Source organism: Magnolia sinica, chromosome 19 (assembly GCF_029962835.1).
Source record: "Magnolia sinica isolate HGM2019 chromosome 19, MsV1, whole genome shotgun sequence".
Lineage (NCBI taxonomy): Eukaryota > Viridiplantae > Streptophyta > Magnoliopsida > Magnoliales > Magnoliaceae > Magnolia > Magnolia sinica.
In genome coordinates this window covers 13895426-13913585 of record NC_080591.1, presented here as the reverse complement: position 1 = coordinate 13913585, position 18160 = coordinate 13895426, and the positions used below count along the sequence as shown (strand labels likewise).

The 18160-nt window shown below is 39.7% G+C and overlaps 1 protein-coding gene across 3 annotated transcripts in view; it reads left to right on the top strand.

Moving 5' to 3' along the window:
• LOC131234476 (magnesium transporter MRS2-F-like) overlaps positions 1–18160 on the top strand; it is an 80610-nt gene that overhangs the window by 39548 nt on the left and 22902 nt on the right. For all 3 annotated transcript variants that reach the window (XM_058231385.1, XM_058231387.1, XM_058231384.1), the window contains one exon: positions 1210–1345. In XM_058231385.1, the coding sequence (XP_058087368.1) occupies positions 1210–1345 (136 nt within the window). The remainder of the gene's footprint in view (positions 1–1209; positions 1346–18160) is intronic.

Here is an 18160-nt window from a genome sequence, read left to right as displayed (position 1 = left end):
CAATTTTTAAAAGCAATTCTTTTTTAATCCTTAAAATTTAGACTTTTTTTGAAAATCTTTTTGGACTTCTAATCATCTGACTTTCTTGATAATGTTACTCTCTAATTTGGATGGAAGGTTAGATAGTTGGATGGATAGATGGGATGGTTGGATTGGTTTCTTATGACAACATAGGCTTTTAGCCCCCCATTAAATGGAAACCTATTATATATGCATTCTTTTTGCAAATTTTTTATTCCTAAATATATAAATGTGTGTATTTTAGCATCTCCTATAGTTTCACTGAAAATTTCTACCGTTTTCCCCATGTTTCCCCATTGTTTCCCCCCTATTTCCGATTATCGGCGATATCGATATTGTTTTTGTATCCCCAGCCAGTGAAACTTGTAGTGATATCAATACTCGAACACTGACTCCCCCATAATTGAAGTACGTGTACCGATCTATAAGCATGGTAAGTTTTTGGGGCATTCAAATTGGCTCCCTCAGGGATCAAAAGTCATTGGTTGAAAAAGCAAAACCCAGGCTGCTCTTCTATGACTAGACACATTTCTTTTGTCATCATTTTGTAAGTCTTTATTTCAAGAACTATTTCCATCATGAAGTCTTGTACTTATGAATGTTCTCAAAGAAAGGGATCCTGAAGATGCCAATAGGGCTGATGAATAGAAATGCCACTTGGGTATCCGGTAACAAATGGAAATCCAAAAAAGGTCCTGAACACATTACATACAACTGCTAACGACTTTTCTATTTTATACTTTTTCTATCGAGTTCACTATTGTACTTTGTTTTGCATTGTTAATTTAACCATTTTATCTAGTATAAGGCAGTGACATTGTTAGCACTTAGTAGTATCCTAATCATCCTTCTTATGTTCCGTCTAATTGATGGTATCATTTGACACACCTTACAAAAAGTTGTCTTCTCTGATGAATAAAATCATGAGATGCATGGCATGGATCTAGAATCCTTCACAAAAGGATCAACATAGCCATACAAATATAAAAGCATTGCTAATTCTTATATAAAACCAATAGATATGGCTGCATTTAAGGTCTGCAAAAATGTTTATATATGTGTGTTATATGAATTGGAATATTTGGTATCATTGGAAAATGAAAATGGTTTGATTGAAGAGATTTCTTGCAATATTTCTTTTAGTCTGATTCTTTCTTAATGTGTTTTATCGTTTTGGTTGCACATCAGGGATGAAGATTCCAAGAGCAAGGCCAAAAGCAGCTATGTAAGCTTGAATGGTTTTAAGCCGAATATTGAGGAGCTAGAGATGCTTTTAGAAGCTTACTTTACACAAATAGAGGGCACCTTAAGCAAATTATCAACTGTATGGCATGCTTCCTTTTATTCATTTGTGGCCTGTTCACTAATTCTATGCAAATGCTCATTTTTCAGCAAAGCATCTCCTTACCATTATTTTCCTATCTTTCAATACTCATGTTTATGTCTTGCTTGGATGTGCAAGTGATTTGAGTTGCAAACATTCAGTTTAATGAAGAGAAAAAGACAAAAGTGAATGTTTTGAAGTATTCGTAATGATGAAATAGCTTCAACATCTCAATGTAGGTTACCATGATTTGGAAACTGGTGTATAGGATGGAAAACTTGTTCATCAATGGTGTCGTGTATACCATTGGAGATGGCTCCTAGGTTAGATTCTGGGAGGATACTTGGTGTTGGGTAAGACCATTTTATTTTGATTTTTTTAAATTGTACATGCAGTGTATTGCCATTGAAAGAAGTGAAGCTTAGACAATGTTATTCATTCTTAGACGTCTCGTTCTTAGATGTTAGCTGGTGTGGATCCTGAAGTTCTAGACAAATCTTTGAGATGATGGGATTGATGACTGTTTTCGTCATTTGCTAGTTGCAAGAGTGCAGCTGGTGAGTAGTGGTAATTGGTAAGGACAATTGGAGGTGGAGATATGGGGCGTTGGGAATATTTTTGGTGTATCCTTTTATGCATCATTTCAACAAGGAATGAATGAATGGAATTTAGCTCTGATGTCATAAATTTGGTCATACAAGGGAACCCCGGGGTGATTGTCTTTTGGTAGTTGGTTGGTAAGGTAAAGTTCTTACTATGAATCATCTAAGAAGATAGGTGATTATTATTATTTTAATCAATGGAATAAATGAATGAAAGGAATAGAAGGAACAAACAAATAGCATATCAACAATTATGCCGTCACTTTCTATTGGACAAAGTGACAATCTACTTCAATACGCTTGTTCCTCTCGTGGAAGATTGACTATTAGCAATGTGATGAGGACATCATGTCACGTACACCCTTGTGTACGTATCAGAGGAGGAAGCGGGTCTAGGCGAGTACCCGTGATCGTGCTGAAGACCCCATGTGCATGTGCGAGCATATGGAAGACCCAACACTAGGAAGATGCGCATAGGTTGCTTTATGGAGTGATCCAGACCACTGGATTGGAGGGAAATAACGATCGGGTCATTGGATCGCATGGATCACATGATCGGGCCATTGATTGTGGATCGTCCACATCAGTTTTTTAGATTTTATCATCTTTTAGGATTTAGTTTTGATTATTTATATTTGGATACCTTTGTGAGTGATTTAGTAGATTCTCTTTAGACTAGGGCCATTTTTATTAAAATTTCATAAGATAGGGTGTTTTTTGTAATTAGTGAAACTTGGTGAAGCTATAAAAAGTGGGTGGGCGTGTGACACTCTCCCTCATTAAGTTTTGTGATAATAATAATAATAATAATAATAAAAAGAAAAAAGAGAAAAGGCTTTTGCTTTATTCTTCTTCCATCTTCATGCGATTTCGAAGGGAGATTGGTGCGGGGCTAATCTTCATCAACGGAGGTGCGAGGTCTCCATCTATCCCTACACCACCATCTCTTTTCCCCTCCATCAAGGTATTGTCTTCAAGTTCTTCGATTCTCACAACCTAAGCCTTCGTCTTCAACTAAACCCCCTTCTTCCATTCCAGAAACCCTAACCCTAAATCTAAAATCCCTAACTTTCCTACTTTCCCAAATTACCCAAACTCTAATTTTTACCCTAGGTTGTATTAGGTTTTCTACTTTGAAATAGACTATACCTTATGCTAATTGGATGTCCCTACATCCATTAGATCCTAGTTTCTTCTTATTTAATGATCTTGTGTGATGATGTTGGTGACTTAGGCCAGGATTATGAATGATGGTTTTTTTTTTTTCGTGATGATTATGGCAATGCTTGTGTTTTTTTAATTGTCTTAATTCTACTACTTGATCTTACATGTTCTTTGGTTCATGCATCGGTCCTGCATCACAATGTCAATGGCAACTTGATTGTCACAACAATAACACTTATAACCTTTTTAGAGTTGGCTTTGTGACTTGAGGACCTAGCTTGTTTTGAGTTACTCCAAGCATATGCACAGAACAAACACATTCATACACCTTTGAAGGAAGAGAAAATAAAACCAACTTAGTTTTTGAAACTTTCAATGGGAAATTAACATCAAGAATTGGAGTGGGCATCCTATTTCTCCATGTCGTAGTCAATACTGCTTCATCCCAATATATTTTAGGAGATTCCATACTTGAGATATAAAAAATTTGAAGATTCATACCTGAGATGATATACCTAATAACCTCTAAAAGATGATGGTTATTTTTCTTAGCCATCCCGTTTTGTCGAGGGGTATAAAGACATGAGTTTGCGATTTTTTACTATTTTCTAGAAGGTATCTGTGTAGATCACGAGGTAGATGCTAATGAGCATTCTCAGACCTAACAACCTTTATTTTTACCCAAAATTTAGTCTATACCAAACATTTTCTTAATGGAACCTCATCTCTCCTTTCATAAGATATCCAGTAAAATGTGAGCAATCATCAATAAAAGAGATAATATTTTAGTGAAGGTCCCACACATCAGAGTGGATAAGAGAGAAACAACTAGAGCTCTATTTTATTGGAAATAAAAAATAAAAAATCCCTATAATGTGTAAAAAGAAACTAACATGTTTCATATTGAGAATTCAAATCTCTAACAAATTTGTTTGGAAAAAGGAACTGAAGCGAAAGGGAATAACACGAAAGAGTATGTTATAGATGTTCATCCCCATTGACATTAGACACTCATGAACAAAAGTAGATGAGCCATTTCGGTCTTCAACAAGTGTTGTCTTCATGACCGTTGCCAACATGCTTCCTGGTTCTTATGTCGTCAATAACATAGTAAGATGAAAAGAATGGGGCAATGCAAGCCAACCTCTCTGTGAGAGAACTAATAGGCAAAAAATTGGATGGAAAGCACTAAGTAGGAAACATTAGATGGTAAAGATAAAGATGAAGAAGTACCCTCCCTTAGTAATGGAATTAGAGGATGATCCATTGGCTAATCTTCTACCACTAAAGATAGAGGATTAAGAAACGAAACCATCCTTCTTTCTGATGCAGGACAATTAACCACTTACTCTAAATGCTCGAACTGTTAGAGCATGACGAATTAATCCCTTTATCTCATAGCCCAAGCCCCACATCTCATGGGTTAGGACCTTGGCCGAACCCCTCTCGTGGGGCCCAAATCACATGGGTACCGCCTCACACGGGCCGCCCACCCTGAGTGTGTCCCCGCAGCCCACAGGCTACCCCACTCGAGCCCGGTGTGAAATGTGCATTAATCACCCTCGGTGGGGAATCTCGAACACGAAACCTCCCCCGTGAGCCCCACCCACCCCGAGTGTGCCCCCGCATCTCACAGGCGACCCCACTCAAGCCCGGTGTGAAAATGCCCTTGCATTACTTTCTTGTCAAATGATTAGAGGTACCCCCAGGGTGATTGATTTTGGGTGGTTGGTTGATGAGGTAAGGTTCTTACTTTGAATCATCTTAGAAGGGAATGTGTAATAATTATTATTTAATCCATGATATAAGAGAAGAAAAGGAATAGTAGGAAGAAGAAAGAGAAGGAAAAGAGAGCTCAACATCTCTCTCTTAACATCTTATGTTATGTTAACCCTAAACAAAACTTAATAAAATATAACAGGAGTATTGAAGTGATTTCTAAATCTCAAGGGGCTTTTGTGGAAGGAAGATAGATAGTGGACGACGCTTTAATTGCTCATGAGTTTATTGACTCTTGCAATAAGAAAAGTAAGAAATGAGTTATTTGTAAGCTAGATATTGAGGCATATGATCATGTATATTGGGATTTTCTCGATTATATGTTGGGCCGGATGGGTTGCAGAGAGAAAAAGGAGGTTTTGAATATAAACTTGTGTTAGATCGGAAAAATATTCGGTTTTGGTTAATGGTTCTCCGAAGGGTTTTTTTTTTTTTTTTAAATAATAATTTAACAGCTTCCTGAGGATTGTGGGAGGGGGATCCATTATCCCCATACTTATTTGTTGTAGTTATGGAGGCACTTGGTAGGATGATTGAGCAAGGTGTGGCATTGAGCTTGATGAATGGTTTTTGGGTTGACAATTCAAACTTTCATATTTCTCACCTTTAGTATGCAGATGATACCTTGTTACTTTGTAAGGTGGATGAGTGGAAAGTGGACAACTTTTGGATGATCATTTCATGTTTTGAGGTAGCCTTGGGTCTTAAAGTCAATATTAAAAAGAGTGAGCTTTTGGGGGTGGGGCTTTCTAAAGAAGAGGTTGATGGCTTTGTGTCTCTTTTCGGTTGTGGGGGGTTCTTTTCCTTCTTCTTACCTTGGCCTTCCCTTATGTATTGGGAAGCCAGTCAAACACCTATGGGATCGAGTGATTGAGAGATTTGAAAGAAAATTGTCATCTTGAAAGGGTAGGTATCTCTCGTTGGGTGGTAGATTAACTTTGATCAAGTCAGCTATGTCTAATCTTCTAGTTTATTTTATGCTTACTTTCAAATGTCCAAATCAGTTATTGCCAAGATAGGAAAATTAAGGTGAGATTTTTTTGTGGAATGGGCAGATGCTGCAAGTCATAAATTCCATCTTGTGAAGTGGGATGAAGTCCGCAAGCCATTGGATAAGGGGGGTGTGGGTTTAAGGAGTATGGAGGTTATGAATGCGGCATTATTAGGTAAATGGTTTTGGAGGTTTGGGGCTGAGGAAGGGAGTTTTTGGAGAGAAGTGATGGCTAAAAAATATGGGGTTAAGAAGGGTGGGTGTAGATGTACAAAGTCATCTTCATTGTATAGGGCTTCTTTCCTTTGGAGGTTGGTGATGTCTTTGAAAAACAAGGTTTGGGAGGAGGTGGGTTTTACTTTAGGCAATGGCAAGAAGATAAGATTTTGGGAGGATGTTTGGGTTGGAAACCAGAAACTGAGTCAAGTGTTTCCTTGGTTGGCTCATATTTCAGTTGAGCAAAATATCACAGTTGATCACTGTTTTTCTGTAATCGGTGCAGATTTAATTTGGGCTCTTCCTTGTAGAAGAAATTTGTGTGATGTTGAGGTGGAAGATTTTATCAGGTTACTAGAATTGCTTTTAGACGTCCATCCTTCTATTGAAGAATCAGATTCGATGTTGTGGTTAAAAGAAAATTCGGGATTATTTTTTATAAAATCCTTTTATTTGATGGTTGATGATGGATATGGTGAGGGGGTTGCTTCTCACACAGGTTATGTCTGGTGTTATGGCACTCATTTAAAGGTGGCAATTTTGGCTTGGCTCGTGGGAAGAAACAAGGTTCTCACAGTCGATAATTTGTGAAAGCAGAAAATGATAATTCCGAACATTTATCTCATGTGTTACAAAAATGAGGAATCGTTTAATCAAATCTTCATCCATTGTGCTTTTGCCTCTCATATTTGCTACAGGTTCTTTTTACTGTGTGGGGTGGATAGGGTGATCCCTTTTTCCATCGAACAAGTTTTCTTAGCTTGGCATGGAGGGGGCAAAGGGAAGATTGGAAAGCGTGTATGGCATCTTTGTTTTTTAGCTGGGTTATGTTGTATCTGGTTGGAAAGAAATAACCGTTGTTTCAGGAATAGAAAGGGGCGCGTTTCAGAAATTTTCAATAGGGTGAAATTGTTTGTTATGGAATGGATGAATGGTTCTAATATTTTAAGCATAGATCAGTTCCCTGTTTTGTGGCTTGAGTTGTAATTTTATTTGTATTTTTCATTTCTTTGTATTCTTTGGCCTTTGGCCTTTCTCAATATCATGTTCATCGTTTCAAAAAAAAAAAAACTGGGGGTGAGGGGCACGTTCTGCACTTTGTTCTAGTTTTGATAGCTAATCTGGCTTAGATGGACCCTCCATATATAAATATGCATGCGTACATCCTAGCTATACTGTGTTTAGAGTGTTAGACAGTTTTGGACCTGCACACATAGATTATGTGTGAACAAGTTTTCAAATGCATACATGTTTACATGCACTTGCGTATGCAAATACACACGCAACGCATATATCTTTGTGTGCAGATACCATCACCTATGTATGCATATAGCCTCTACAAATAAGAAATTACATGCATGCATACGCCTCTACACAAGAAATTTCATGGAAATTACATGTATGCATATGCATGTGCATAGTCATGAAAATAAAGGAATTTATACTATAATATGAGTTTTTTCCTACCGTACACGCACCACTAAGCCCTCCAATTCTTACTTTCCAAGAATACTCCCCTGCTGTACGGAGGACTTTTCGTAGGTCCAAAATGCCCCTGCTTTATCAATTGCACTCCATTTTCTCCCTTACACCCAAATACACGTCTGAACTCATCTCTATCATCCCTATTCCTTCTTTTCACCCATTTTCTTCATTAAATCTCCATTAAATCTCCATCCTACTATCACATTACATCTTACATGTTCCATTCTACTTAAGGCTACCTGCATTCTTTTTTTAAGAGGACGCGGATGCATTGATAAACGTGAAATCTTGAAGGCTTTTCTTCGAAGAACGTGTTTCACATCAATGCACTCTTATTCTTCTTCTCGAACACGGATTTCACTGATATGGCTGCTGTGGGAGGTAAGGATGTTTAAAATCTGAAGAAATTACCTAGAAGTTCGTGTTCAATTTCACGCGGTCAATTTTATGCACTTCTAAGTCAATTTCATGCGGTTATCCAATGAACATCAAGAAGTTCGCGGTCAATTTGACGAAGTTTCGCGGTAAATTTCATGAAGTTCCCGATCAATTTACTGAATTTATCGGTCAATTTCATGCACTACTTGGTCAATTTCATGCATTTTACCTTCAACTTCAAGAAGTGAATGATCAATTTGACGATGTTTCGCAGTAAATGTAATGAATTTCCCGGTTAATTTTATGCACTTCTCGGTAAATTTCACACATTTATCCATCATTTTCACTCAAATATGACTGACTCATCGGTTATTTCACTCGATTCACGGTTAATTTCACTCACTTCACGGTCAATTTCAATCAGTTTGCGCTCAAGTTCACTCACTTTGTGGTCATTTTCAATCAGTTTGCGCTCAAGTTCAATCACTTCGCAGTCAATTTCAATCACTTCAAGACCGAGAAGTGAGTGATATTCATCGCGAAGTGAGTGAACCTGCCCTAGAAGTGAGAGAAAATGAACGCAAAGTGAGTGAAAATCATCACGAACCGAGTGAAATACATCCTTGCAATTGAGAACTTCGAAAATTTGACCGATAAGTCGGTCATATTTGACCTAGTACAATGGTGGATTTCTTACTACATGGTCAAATCTACCTTCTACGTGTGAATACTAAACGAGTTATATCATTGTATTTGTTTTAAAAAAATGACTTCGATAATCATCCTATGCTCATATGGTGGGGAGTTAGTAAGCGAAAACAATCGATACAAGTACAAGGGTGGAAACTCCAAAACTACTGTTGTGGGTGTTAACATTACATATGATGAGCTTCTATCTAAAATGTATAAGATTGCGAATAGTACACCTGAGGATTATGATATTAGGTTGAAAGCATTGTATCCTTACTCAAACGAATCAGTCCCTCCGACTGTAATTGAAGATGACGAAGATGTGAGAAAGTTCTTGGCAGCACAGTTGAAGCATCTGGATCACTACATCCATTTATTCATTGAGACAATGCAGCGCGTTAATGAGGCAATACTTGAAAACCCGGTGGCTTACAGTGGTGTCAAACATGACGCCCCAGCAGTTGGAAGTTTGGGTGAGGAATATATCTTAAAATATGAATATATGGCATCACCTTCACAAGTTCCTCTAAGTAACACTCCAGTACCCAAGCCGGCTCAGACATCAAACTTCATGACAAGTCAAGTGAGGGCGTCAGCTGACTTCAAGATCAAAAGTGAATATACGACATCACATTCATGTACAAGAGTAGATTTGCCCTCAACATCCAACGTCAGAAATGTAAGTGGAAGCGACATTCCATTGCCCGAGCAGACTCGAACATCAGACTTCATCACCAACCATGCCATTGTGCCTTTTGAGGATGCTGTTTTCACCAATACAGACCTGTCACCTTATTCATATCCACTTGATGACCTGATTCATATAGCCGTTGGTCAAACGTTTAAGGACAAGAGCCAGTGTAAGTATGTTTTGAGCCAATTTGCAATTCGCAACAACTTTTAATACAAGGTACTGTATTCCACATCCAAGAAATTCACCATTGCATGTATGAAAGATAAGTGTGAATGGAAGGTACACACATCTAGGGTGAATGATGCAGGGATATTCAAAATTAAGACTTACACGTCCATACATACATGTAGAATGTCATAAATGAAGAGTGATCATCAGCAAGCAAGCAGTAAGCTAGCCAGTGAACTGGTTGTCAATCGCATTGAGCAACGCCTGGGATGAAGGTCGAAGGACATTATATTTGCAATGTAAGAGAAGTATAATTTTCTTATTAGTTATAAGAAGGCATGACGCGCTAAAGAGTTTGTAATCAATCGCGTAATGGGGTCTTATGAAGACTCTTACAAAGAACTCCCGATGTACTTGCATGAGTTCAGGATGGCGAACCTAAGGATAGTGACTGCCCTACTTGTGAATCCATAAACGATGAGGTTCGAGAGATATTTTGTTGCGCTCAGACTGCGTAAGAAGTTTTCAAACATCTCTGCGAATGGTCTTAGCTGTTGATGGGACGCATGTAAAAGGTAAGTACAAGGGTGTTTTGTTCGTTGCTAAGGCTTTGGATGGCGACAATCATATCTTTCATGTCACTTTTGGTATCAGAGAACAACAGTAGTTGGAACCGGTTCCTTACCTACCTCAACTGTTCGTTAGGGGATCTACCTGGTCTTGTGATCATATTAGACCGGCATAAAGGTCTAATGAAAGAAGTTCCCCAGGTCTTCCAAGCAGCAATCCATGGCTACTGCGCCTACCATATATACCGAAACTCGGTTGACACGTTCAAAGACAAATTGTTAGAAATCTACTACTAGCAAGCTGTAAAGACTTGTAGGAGGGCTGAGTTCGAAAAGTTAATACATGATATCGAATTTGTCAACCCTCCGGTACATGCATGGCCAAGGGAATAAGGTTTGAAAAGTGGGCATCTTCGCACTTCCCAGGAAAAATATTCAATTTGGTCACTACAAACATAGCTGAGTATGTTAATGCTCTATTAAAAAAAGCATGAGAATATCCCATGACTATGCTGATAGATACGGTCAGAATGAAAATTCAAGAGATGTTCTATAAGAGAAGAGAATCAGCATCATCATTTATTGGACCATTGACACCGTGGGCCGAGAAACAATTAAAGGATCTCATACCAAAGTTACGAGATGTTCGTTGCCATGCAATTTCTCGAGATGAATACTATGTTGTGGGAGATTGCAATGATACTGTCAAGCTCAGTGAGCTTTCATGTACATGTCGTGAGTTTAAAGTAAAGGTATTCCCTTGTTTTCATGTTCTTTCAGCCTGTATTAACTATAATCTTCCTCATTATTCGTACTGCTTCCCGTTGTACACGACGAGGAATTACCAAATCACGTATGAAGATTCTGTGTACCCAGTACGGGACAAGAGCCAATGAGAAATTTCTACTGGATTCAGGGAGTATTGTGTGAGTATCAAGCCCCCGTGACAGAGGAGGTCAGCTGGAAGGCTGAAGAAGGCACAGATCTTTTCCCGTGGAGAGGAACGAAAAACAGTAAAGTGTGGACGTTGTAAACAAACAGGGCATAATTGCCGGAGTTGCAAATTTCCAATACCTCTGGAATAATGTAATTTGTAATGCAATTTTTGTAATACGACTGTGAATGTTATATATTGAATACATTTGTTACTTTCTTTAAAATTGTAAATTTCTTACCACTACAATTCAAACTTTGAATAAATAGTAATGATTGGCGAGATACTTTCTGAAAATCCATGTCCTAGAGGGATTTCAGGAACCTGCTACTATTAGGCTTATAATTCGAGTTTTGAAAATTAGATATGGGTGGTGTGAGTAGGATTGTATTAAAATCAGTTATAATAAATTTGTAATTCTTATCTGATATCCTTCTCGACATAACCCGATTCATGTCACAAGTTTAAGTTCTTCACTAAGGCCACTTTCAGTCAATAAGACATTCACTTCGCGGTAAGCCCTTCATTTTGCAGTGAATTCCATTCATTTCGTGGTCAATTTCATTCATTTCGCGGTCAATTCCATTCACTTCATTCATTTCGTGGTGAATTCCCTTCATTTCGCGGTCAATGCGATTCACTTCGCGGTGAATTCTCCTCACTTCGCGGTGAATTCCCTTCACTTTGGGGTGAATTCCCCTCACTTCGCGGTGAATTCTATTCATTTTGCGGTCAATTCCATTCACTTCATTCATTTCGCGGTGAATTCCCCTCACTTCACGGTGAATTCCATTCATTTCACGGTCAATTCCCTTCACTTCGCGGTGAATTCCCTTCACTTCGCGATCAATTCTATTCACTTTGCAGTCAATTCCCTGTTATTTCGCGGTCAATTCCCTTCACTTCACGGTCAATTCCATTCACTTTGCAGTCAATTCAGTCACTTCTCAACAAGGGAGTGAATGAAATTGTCCTGAAAATGTATGTTGTAGCCAATGGTCCACATTCAACTATAAAAAACCCATCAACTATTTGGATAAGGCTTTCCAGCTGGAGAAAGTCCTGGGACATGATCGATCTATAATGGTGCAAATCCAGGTGAATGGAATTGATGATTTTCACTTCATATTGTGCACCCACATTGTGTTAAATACATTATAAACATGACACAACTTCAACTATCTTTCTCGTCATAGCCTGATTCATCATCATAAGAACACAATACTCATGCATTTTAGGTAACCCAAAAAGTTTTTCCATAAGGCTACTTTCATTTGATAAGACATTCAGTACATAAGTTGCAAAGAAACATGGAAAATGATTGAGAAAGCTACCTAATACATGCAGACGTACGAAGTGACTATCATGAGGATGCTAGCTAATATATGCAGACATACGAAGTGAGGGAGTCCATATCCATGACAACTCCCTACTGTGATACCGAGTCCGACAAGGGAGGGGACGCTCCCTCTTTTTGTACACAACACAACACTGCCTTTATCGTTCGTTGCATACTCTGCATCTTACGCTTTAGGTAGTGTTGATCTTTCTTAAGATCGGATATACCAACCTCGATTGCCCCTAAACGCTCATCTAAACCTAGATGTGCATTGAGCACCTCACCTGCATCATCACCTTCTTCTTCTTCAGCTTGATCCTCTTCGCCACCTTCTTCTTCAGTTATCTCGTCTCCAGTTTCTTCCAACCGCCTTGCCTCTTGTTTAGGGCCACATTGCATGCGATTTAAGGTGTCTTCGGTTATCACTCTTTCTGGATGTGAGGGGTCGCTAGATGCCCTGAACCCATTATCTTGGGCTATCTTGCAAATCAGGAGGCCAAATGGGAGGGAGGATTGTTCTCCTTTTGACTTCGCAGCCTTCACTATATGGTAAAGGATAATAGAGGGCAGGCACACATTCTCCCCACGCCTTATCTGGTACATTATCTCTGCGTGGTAGACAGAAATCTCCGTGCTATTTCCCGCTCTCGGATATAAATTATGTGTGAAAATGTAGTGCAACATTCTGTAAATTGGAATCATTTTTGTGTTTCTGAAAGTACTATTTCTCCTCCACTCAATGAGGTGGCCGCACAAGCTCATGCTAAGCTCACTCCTGTGCTGTGATGTGTTCAAGTCCTTAGTGTTTGCGGAGATATGGACTGTTCCCAGTGACACTCCAAGTATGTTCACGATGTGTTGTACGTGGATGGGCCGTACCACGTCTCCATATGAAATGTCAAATCCAAGTGGGTTGAGACTTGGGTTAACGATTCGAGAGTAGAAAAACCTTACATCATGCTCACCGGCTTGAGACTTACCTTCAAAAACAGGTCCCCAACCGCTGGGCAAGAGTCGATCTATCACATCGTTCTCAGCAAATAGTCGGTCCCCCACCGTGACTTCGAAGACCACTTCTCGATCGCGATATCGACCCACATCCAATGGCCTAACATTCTAATCGTGAGCCCTCTTCGTTCTCCTCTCATGATGTGGTGGTGAAGAACTCATTGCATCAACATTGGCCCTCTTTGACATTTCTTCGAACAAGTGGTGATGATGGACTCGCCTCATTCTTAACGGCCTGCCTCGCCCTTCTTTCGGTCTGCGGAGACGAAGGACTCGCTTGAACCACTCTCTTTTTCCCCATTAGAGAGATAATCATGGGGATGGAAAATAATGAGGAAAAGAATGCAAGAAATTCCATGAGAATGATGGGTTTAGAAGATGGGGAGATGGTTGTGTAAATAAGAAGATAGGTTTGGAAGATGAAGAGAGAGGTGCTTAGAAAATGAGAAGATGGTTATGTAAATAAGAAAATAAGTTTCGAATATGAAGAGAGGTGTTTGGAAGATGGGAAGATGGTAGAGGGTTTTAGAAAAAGAGAGGGTTTTAGGAAGGGAGATGAAGAAAGGGTTTAAGAAAGAGGCTTGTGAGGGTTTGGGTGTGTGGGAGGCCTTTAATAGAAGTGGTCTCAAGTCAAAGTGGGACCCACCCAAAATTTAAACAAAGAGGGCGGCGGCACTATCGCGGTTCGAGCGACAGCACTACCGCCGGATCGACGGCACTGTAGCCTGGATTCTTAACGAGTCCGGGCGGTAGTGTCCGCCACCCTCTTTGTTTAAAATTGAGATTTTTGGTGGGCCCCGCACCTATTGTACATAATTTGGGTGGGGCCCACATCTATTGAATTCAAATAATTTTGGTGAGCCTCACACCTATTGAAATGAAGGGAATTCACCAAGGAGTGAATGAAGTGAATGGAATTGACTGCGAAATGCATGGAATTAACCGTGAAGTGAAGGGAATTCAACGCGAAGTGAAGGGAATTGAGATATTATCAACATCTCTAAACCTTTTAAATAACATGGGATGACCTATCATCAATCTAAACTATTCATTCATTCACACAACTAGGAGCAAGTCATAGTCCACGAATCATACCGATCGGATAAATAATAAAAAAATACCAAAAAAAAAAATCTCTCGACTCGCAGATTGGATATATTCCAAAAAAATATACAAATTTTTTTTTTCAGTAAAAACCAATCTCAATTGCAATTGTTGAATCACGGAATGAAGGGAATTGACCGCAAAGTGAATGGAATTGACCGTGAAATGCATGGAATTGACCGCGAAGTGAATGTAATTCACCACGAAGTGAATGGAATTGACCGCGAAGTGAAGGAAATTGACCGCGAAGTGAATGGAATTGATCGCGAAATGAATGCAATTCACCGCGATTAACCATGAAGTGAAGGGAATTCACCATGAAGTGAAGGAAGTAAATGGAATTGACTGCAAAATGAATGGAATTGACCGCAAAGTGAAGGCAATTCACCGTGAAGTAAATCGAATTGACTGCAAAGTGAATGGAGTGAATGGAATTGACCGTGAAGTGAATGGAATTCACCGTGAAGTGAAGGAATTCGACTGTGAAGGAAGTGAATGGAATTGACCGCGAAATGAATGGAATTCACCGCGAAGTGAAGGGAATTGGCCGTGAAATGCCAAAGTGAAGGCAATTCATCGCGAAGTAAATCAAGTTGATCGTGAACTGAATGGAATTGACAGCGAAATGCATGGAATTCAACGCAAAGTGAATGAAATTGACCGCGAAGTGAAGGGAATTCACTGCGAAATTAAGGAATTTGACTGTGAAATGAAGGAAGTGAATGGAATTAACCGGGAAATGTATGAAATTCACTGCGAAGTGAATGGAATTGACCATGCAATGCATGGAATTAACCGCGAAGTGAAGGCAATTCACCGCGAAGTAAATCGAATTGACCGCGAAGTGAAAGGAGTAAATGGAATTGACCACGAAATGCATGGAATTGATCGTGAAGTGAATGGAATTCACCACGAAGTGAAGGAATTTGACTGTGAAGTGAAGGAAGTGAATGGAATTCACAGCGAAGTGAAGGGAATTGACCGTGAAATGCATGGAATTGACCACGAAGTGAAGGCAATTCACCGCGAAGTAAATCGAATTGAACGCGAAGTGAATGGAGTGAATGGAATTGACCACGAAATGCTTGGAATTGACCGTGAAGTAAATGAAATTCACCGTGAAGTGAAGGAATTTGACCATGAAGTGAAGAATGTCAATGGAATTCACCACGAAGTGAATGGAATTGACCGCGAAATGCATGGAATTGACCACGAAGTGAAGGCAATTCACCGCAAAGTAAATCGAATTGACTGCGAAGTGAATGGAGTGAATGGAATTGACCACGAAATGCATGGAATTGACCGTGAAGTGAATAGAATTCACCGCGAAGTGAAGGAATTTGACCATGAAGTGAAGGATGTGAATGGAATTTACCGCGAAATGAATGGAATTCACCGCGAAGTGAAGGGAATTCACCGCAAAGTGAATGGAATTGACAATGAAATGCATGGAATTGACCGCAAAGTGAAGGCAATTCACCGTGAAAAAAAAAGGCAATTCACTGTGAAGTAAATCGAATTGACTGTGAAGTGAATGGAGCGAATGGAATTAACCGCGAAATGTATAGAATTGACCGGGAAGTGAATGAAATTCACTGCGAAGTGAAGGAATTTGACTGTGAAGTGAAGGAAGTGAATGGAATTGATCGCAAAATGAATGGAATTCATCACAAAGTGAAGGGAATTCACCGCGAAGTGAATGGAATTCACCGCGAAATGCATGGAATTGAGTGCGAAGTGAAGGCAATTCACCGCGAAGTAAATCAAATTGACCGCGAAGTGAATAGAGTGAATGGAATTGACCGTGAAGTGAATGCAATTCACCACGAAGTAAATCGAATTGACCGCGAAGTGAATGGAATTGGCTGCGAAATGCATGGAATTAACTACGAAATGCATGAAATCGACCATGAAGTAAAGGGAATTCAACGCGAAGTGAAGGGAATTGAGATATTATCAACATCTCCAAACCTTTTAAATAAGACGGGGTGACCTATCATGTAACGCCCTGAAAATCAGGGGTCGAGCAGGAGCGTAATTCCCGAGTTCCAACACATCACTTATGCAACATAGATAATGATGATTAAATGTTGTCTGTATTAGTGCCTTAAACATTAATGAAATTATACCAAATCAGCATATCATACTCCAGAGATAGTTAAATTACGCAAGTGGAAGACTGTGATAGATATATAAGATATATAAACTATTGTAAGTCTCCAGAGTGTGAACATGTCACCAGGTCAAATATATACATGTATACTAAAAAACTGAACAAAATGAATATACATGGGTGTTCCAAGAGTGCAAAATGACAAGTGTAATGGCGTCTATTCAGCATCCCTGTAACCCCGTCGATCAGAATATGGTCTACGTAGACCCGCCTGATAAGTGCAAGTAGGAGAACACCTCATCATCATCAAAGTCCGGCTCCGCTTCGTAAGCATTGCCATCATCTGCAACTACAACAGGGTCTGGTTGGTGTTTAAAGCACCGTCCCAGAACGTGGGAGTGAGTGATCAACTCAGTAGAGCTATAAAGCAAAGATTAACATGTTATCAATTCAATCAAGCAGTAATGATAAAGCAGTACAACACTCATTCCTAAGTACTCTGGTTAATACAAGGATAATGTGCGATAATGATGTATGCCCTCGCCTGCACTCCCTCTTGCGACAACATCTCACGATCGTGGCATGCAACACTCCCGTTGTGCTCAACTCCAACGCCAAAGGCACATGCAATGCGGTGCATGTGCGTGATTAGCCAAGTTCTTTATTAAGCATATTTATACAGCAGGATTGGGAAACTAAGGTACCTCTCTTATATCAATTCCCAAACAATGATCCATTCTAGGGTCATCAGTCCTAGCTAATCACATACGATGTTACGGTTCTAGGTCACTACAAAGGGCTCGTCACCTGATCATTGTAGGCCTAGTTTATATTCTAGTTGCTACGGAAGGCTCGTCACCTCAACGTAGTCTCAGAGTACACTCGAGGTCACTACAAAGGGCTCGTCACCTGATCAGTATAGGCCGACAGCTCGAATACAGTATCCAATACCACTGAATTCGGCTCACGAGGCGGTGTTGCTCACTGGTCACTACGGAGAGGCTCGTCGCCCCAGCGTAGGCTGACAGCTCGACCACAGTGTCTCATACCACCATGTCCGGCTCGTGAGTCTTAGCGGATTGAGGTACCACGGTTAACGGGGTTTCCATTAGTGAGTTTGGTACCTTAGTTCAAGCAGTAGCGTCCATGCATGGTGAACATACATTGGGCCAATCGAGTTACTTGACAAGCTCGACTGGTACGAGTGTACGATAAATTGATCGACATGGAACGCGTAAGCACTCCACGTGGCCTAACCACTGTCGACAATCTCCATACAACTCGGATTCCTCGAACATATCCGTTGCGCGAGGCTAACTCAACCACTCGTTCGAGAGCTATTACCGATAGCCTGGACTATGTAGTAGTCCCAAACACATTTAAACAAAATAGGATAACATGTGTGATAGGCATTTCAACATTCAACAGTTGATTCGAAGAACGTAAGCATTTGAGCATTTCACAAAACACAAAGTAAGCATGTTTTGCACATATGCATTTCATACTAAATCACACAGTTTTAAATTTAAGTTGCATGAAGGGATTTATACACCCAGTTAAGGTAGTTGAGAATCTCATCTC